Source organism: Pimephales promelas, chromosome 16 (genome assembly GCF_988280905.1).
Source record: "Pimephales promelas chromosome 16, fPimPro1.hap1.1, whole genome shotgun sequence".
NCBI classification, from domain to species: Eukaryota; Metazoa; Chordata; class Actinopteri; order Cypriniformes; family Leuciscidae; genus Pimephales; species Pimephales promelas.
Genome location: NC_142784.1, coordinates 9,460,601 through 9,466,701, shown reverse-complemented (window position 1 = coordinate 9,466,701; position 6,101 = coordinate 9,460,601). Strand labels below are relative to the sequence as shown.

General features: G+C 34.5%; 1 protein-coding gene across 1 annotated transcript; it reads right to left on the bottom strand.

Annotated features, from left to right (window-relative positions):
- Nucleotides 1-3,996: 3,996 nt before the first annotated feature.
- LOC120470607 (olfactory receptor 51E2-like) lies at nt 3,997-4,914 on the bottom strand. Its single transcript, XM_039660186.2, has one exon. It carries the CDS (start codon nt 4,912-4,914, stop codon nt 3,997-3,999), a length of 918 nt encoding a protein of 305 aa, XP_039516120.2.
- Nucleotides 4,915-6,101: the final 1,187 nt, after the last annotated feature.

Here is a 6,101-nt window from a genome sequence, read left to right as displayed (position 1 = left end):
ATTAATTGTGTGTGTGTGTGTGTGTGTGTGTATATATATATATATATACACACACACACACACACACACAATTCATTTATTTAAATGGGTTAGGGTTATGTGTGTATATATGCATAGGCCTACATACATACGTGAATATATATTATAAATAATATATACTTCAGGTTACCATAAGTTAGCTAACTTTAATGAAGAGTTGGTCATGTAAGCTATAGCTTGCTGCAATTAATGCATTATCTTCCAATAAGCATTAACTAAAACTGGCTACATAAAATGTACTGACTAGATTCACGAGAGGTCGGCTAATGTGTGTAAAAGTAAAACAATACAGTAATTTCATTAATTTACCAGCTCCACGACACGCGTTAGTTCCTCATTCCAGAGTTCCTATGGCGGTCTATGGGAGTGTCGTAACTCTCTCTCTCTCTATGGCTCTCTGGACTACACTATTACAGGCTAAAGATTTTTTGTATAGAGTTGTTTACTTAAAACCTGTGTCTTTGTTCAGTAATCTTTGTCCTTGTTCAGAAAATGTTTAGTAACCATTACAAGCAATGCCAATAAACTGTTTTATTCTTATAAAAATTCATGTGTTCTGTGTACTTTATAACATTTTGAGGGCAATTGGGTGATGACAACAGAATAAGCAATTATATTTTTAAATTAATTTTCATCCAAACGAGGCGATTGAAAGCCCTGATAGGTCTGGTCACGACTTTGGAATTGTTGTCTGATGGTTGAAACCACACGAGAGGCTTCTTCTGCTCTTGCTTAAAACACCATAAGCCCAGCGTATAGCCTGTCTGTATGCACTGTACTGGTATTGCCTAGGGATAAGTAGGAAAGATTCTTAAGTTTTAAACTCTGTAAGTAGGTTGGAAACGTCTCTGATTCATGTTTATTGTGTATGCAACACATCTCCTGTCACCTATAGCTGTTGTTCATGAACATACTCATGCGTGCTGGTTTGAAGGGGACCATTATCTTGCATGAAGTGTGAGTATGCTATGTGTAGCACAAATGGATTCAGGCATTATGCCTCATATCCAGAATGCTGGATATGTACACGTTACATCTGTATCAGTATATTTAAAGTAGCCTGCCTCCTCTGTATGGATAGAAAATTGTTATATTACAAGACACAAATTCAGATAGGCTTCTCAGAGCCTGTTTTATTACAGGTTTGAATGAATGAAATGTCTCTTCTGTATTAGAAAAATAAATATATAATTATTTTAGGTTTGAATGAATGAAATGTCTCTTCTGTATTAGAAAAATAAATATATAATTAAGAAATAACTAAAATAAATACCTCCAAATGTAACAAAATTAGCTCTCACAAACTTACAAAAACGAACTAACAAAATGTATCTAGTTTTCTTCCTTCTTATCCTGTTTTTCTTCCTCATGCTTGTTTGCCCATCTGATCTTTCCCAGAAGTTTTTTGAAAACCAGGACATTTTCATAATTAAAAAAATAAAATAAAAACAGCCAGGACAGGACGTGAAAACAGAAAATGTCCTGGTAAAACAGGACTGTTGGTCACCCTAACCAAGTCTAAAGTCAGTGGCGCGTTGCGTGTACTTTCAGATGCTATTTTATCCGCATGCTTGCAGATACAGAGTGAACAACGTGCATACACATAGTAGATGATTCTCTCATTTACACAGATGCATTTTACTTTTTACAAATGATGCATTATTATAAGGAAAACTATTTAAACACGAGGGAAATCATTGTTGTGTTCATGATGACGATAGGAAAAATAGGCATAAAGCATACCCAGATAGCAAACTGACATTGAATCAACGTGGAAATATGACATCGAAACAACGTTGATCTGACATTGTTTTGCTCATCGAATTAACGTTGAACCAACGTCAGATGCGTCATTCTTTCAAAACTAACGGAAAATCAACTTGAAATCAACGCGTTGTTTCAACGTTATGAAAGCAAACCAATTTTCGATTTTCATTTAGCTTTGAAGAATGCCGCGTCTGACGTTGGTTCAACGTTAATTCGATGAGCAAAATCAACGTTGTTTCAATGTCATGAGAGACGTCGTTTCCACGTTGATTCAATGTCAGTTTGCTGTCTGGGTACACATTTGCCCAAATTGATATGCATAACCGAAGCTAATATGGGTGGGTTTGTCCCATCCCCAATGTCACTTCTCTTTCTTTTACAGCCCTGACGAGAACATCGATCTCCTCGGCTTTGAACCATCAGACTTTACTGTGAACCGATTCTGAAGCGCGCCGCTGCCTGCAGCCTGCAGCTGCGTCTGCCTCATGTGACGTCATCGCCGAGTCGCGTGAAAAATAACCGTCACTAAACAAAAACTACAAAAACGGGACTTTAACACCATTTTTGAGATATTTCTAACTTCATATACATATCTTAACTGCTTTATCATGTACCCATTAATCGACAGTAGTGTTTAACCTGCACCATGGCCTTTAACTTTGACCTCAATACCAAAACTACGTCTGGGAAACAATTGGGCACGAAATGTTGTTTTGAGTTGAAACATTTTATGTCACTCACTTGAAATAGACGTCAAGCTTCCGCGAACAAAAGTTTGTAGCAAGTGGCTTTGAGCCAAAGACGAACGAACAACTTCAAACAAGACTATTATTAAGAGCGATATTTTAAGGGATAGTAAAGTATAGATACATCACGTATTAAACCGATTTTATTTTTACCACATAATTACGGGGACATATTGAATTGATAATGAGATTAGCTAATGTTTTAAATCTTACCTGTTTATGAATTCATTTTGTAAAACAATCGTCCAGACAAGATATATCACACCAATATTATCAAACTATGTAAAAAATAAATCAACTCTAATTTCATTTTTGCAATACAATCAAAAACCGGAGACGCAAGACGGCAAGTTGTATTTGAATGAAACAAGAGCGCGCGTCCGTTGTGAATGTTATGGATGTGCGCTGTGTAATAATGCGTTGCTATTGACGACAGGCATTATAAAGATGCCATAGAATAGAATCTTGCTTAAAAAACTGGATAGAGAGACTTGTTTTATTTGTTGTTTGTTGATTTTCAATTATAAAATGAAATGAAATGTTTTCAGTGTGAGCATCAGTTCTTTTTGAGCACATTCACAAATTTTTAACAAAAACCGTGATAATATTGATAATCACGATTATTTTGGACACTATAATCGTGATATGAAATTTTCATACCGTCCCATCTCTATAACATACAATGGTGTCAATGCAGGGAGATTAATACTATTGTTAAATATTTGGTGTCCCCAAGCAAGCCAGAGGTGACAGATATTATAAAGATTATCAATAACCAGCAAAATCTAAGCCTGCTTTCCTGCTTTCTTTTTTGCTTTTCTGGCTTAGTCTTTGCAAGCTGGTTAGAACAAAATAGTGTTGTTATTATATAGTGTGGAAACACTTTTTTTTTCTATTGACAATGGATATAACAGTTTTTTTAACACGAGTTGTATTTATTTGATATAAAGTATGTAGACAGATATTGGTTGTACCTTTAAAAACGGATTTCTGAATCCTTAAAAAAGTCAGGTTCAGTCTGATAGTATAATACTTTACATGCAGGACAAAATATTAAAATTATACACCAGTTAAAAAAATAGACAAATATGTTTTGTAAACAGATAATACAATTATAAAACACTAATTGCATTTAAAAGTATGTGTAGTATCTTATATTCTAAATATTAAGTTATTAATCTGAGAATACAATACAGATTGACACCTTCATTCTTTCAGTTAAGAAAGTTATGCTCTGATTGTGTTTCTGACACCCTTATACAATTTTTCACAAACATGTATTAATTGAGGAGGTAATTTAAAGGAAATCTGTATAGACAATTCACAGAGGTGAAAATGGTCACATTTAGTGCATTTAAAACTAAAAGGCGAGTGACAGCTTGAATGAACAATTATCTGAAAAAAAAAAGTCTAACTTGTTTTGGTACAACAGAAATAAAGCCGTCTATTTTGAGGCTTTTATTACACGTCGGATTTGTTTGCGGATATCAGGAAAGTTTAGACCATAAACAATAGGGTTTACAAAGGGTGGTATTACAATAAATTCAAGTGAAAGGACAACAGTCAGCGCTATAGGAAGTTCTCCATTCATAAATCGACTCAAAGTCATGTCACAAAAAATAGCAATAGAGTAATTTAAAAGGATCACCATGTGTGGAATACATGTTTTATATGCTTTGTTCCTGAACTCTCGTGTGTTTCTTTGACAAATTAAAATAATTCTGACATATGTATAAAAAATAAAACCCAAAGGGATAAACATCGTTGTGATCATAAAAATTAGGCCGTAAATATTATTAATAGTAATGTTCGTACATGAGAGTTTGACAATTTCATAGTTGTGGCAGTACACCTTTAGCAAGTTGTTACCACAGATTGTCAACCTTGCAGTTAAAAGAGCACCAATTCCAACAAAGGTAATTGGATAAAGACATGCTATAACTATTAGAAAAGTTAGAAACCGTTTGGTAATTATATTGTTGTAATGCAAAGGTTTACTGATTGCAACAAACCTATCAAATGCCATTAGCATCAACATTGTAAGCTCAAAAGCTGCATATGAGTAAATGACAAAACTTTGTATGAGACATGCTTCAAAGGAGATTTTGTGTGTATCATAGAGCAGGTCTGTCAATAACCTGGGGAAAAAGCCAGCTGTACCATATAGAGAATTGATGGACAAACATGACATCAAAATGTACATGGGCTGGTGCAATGTCTTGTCCAGAAATATTACAAAAATAATAAGAACATTTAAGAATATGACAGCACAGTAAAAAATAAACCCCAAAGTGAAGAAAGCATATTTTTTGCACCCAAGATTTTCAAACAACATAAAGTAAAAATATGTTCCATTTTCCATTTTCCTTACACAAGGACAACTTTAATTGACCTGAAAAATAGAGCAAACAAAATTTGTGTTTTTAGACCATAAATAAATACACAAACAAACATTCAGCTTAGAATGTTTAGCCACAGCGTCTTATACTGTGTAATGTGACCTTAACTGTAAGTAATGTTATACAATTAAAGTAACTTAATAATATAATTCAATTAAATGAATACACAGTAATAATTCAACACAGTCTAAGAATTATAAAAGTTTTTAGAAATACCTTTAAATACTCTGAAATGACCACACTTGCATCTTCATTTAAAATTGCAATGCAGGTAATGAACTCTACTTGTGTTCTGATTTAGTTTGACTGTAGAGTCACCAGTGCATAGTGTTTTTATAGTATCTAACACGTCTCAGGAGGCCTGTTGTGGCCTCTGAAGTTTAATTTCACTAGAAACAAATAAATTAGGGCATTTGCACTGCAAATATTAATTAACTCTTTCCTCACCAGCATTTTTCATCATTTTCACAAAGTTTTCATGCCCCCCAGATATTTTGTTTTATGAACATCTGAACATGCAGTATGTCAAGTCAAATCAACTTAATTTATATAGCGTTTTTAACAATACAGATTGTTTCGAAGGAGATTTACAGTGATAATAGGAAATTAAAGTAACAGAGATTGTTTTGGCTGAACAACAGCTCTAGAATAAAGTTATTTTCCAGTTTTGACTGATTCGCTTCTGTTGCAAAGATAGTTATCAACTTAGGGGTCGCTAACACGACACCTTTCTAGCAGAAAACACTGCACGGTGGCTCGAGAACGCAAACCTTGAAATAGGTTCCAAGATGTAAGCTTTGAAAAATTAATAAATATGTATATACAATGGGGCCAAAAGGTATTTAGTCAGCTACTGATTGTGCAAGTTCTCCTAGTGTCTCCTCTCCGAGTGTGTCCAAGCACGCTCAAAAGTGCGCGAAGGATAGCATCCTCAAAATTCCGGCTTCCAAGGATCCTTCCTTGACATTGAGAAACACCTCGAGTATGTCTGCGTGCGAGCGACACGGAGTGACAGCAAGCGAGAGATACCGGTTGTGTCTGAGACTGAGTGACAGTGCGTGTGAGAGACCGAGTGTGAGCATTAGTAAATTGAATTAGTAAATTGGTACATACATACTACATAGTAATATATAATTACTATATAGGAGGC

Bases quoted from the DNA above. Each gene is read 5' to 3' on its own strand.
- LOC120470607 (XM_039660186.2), bottom strand. From the start codon at position 4,914: ATGGAAAATGGAACATATTTTTACTTTATGTTGTTTGAAAATCTTGGG.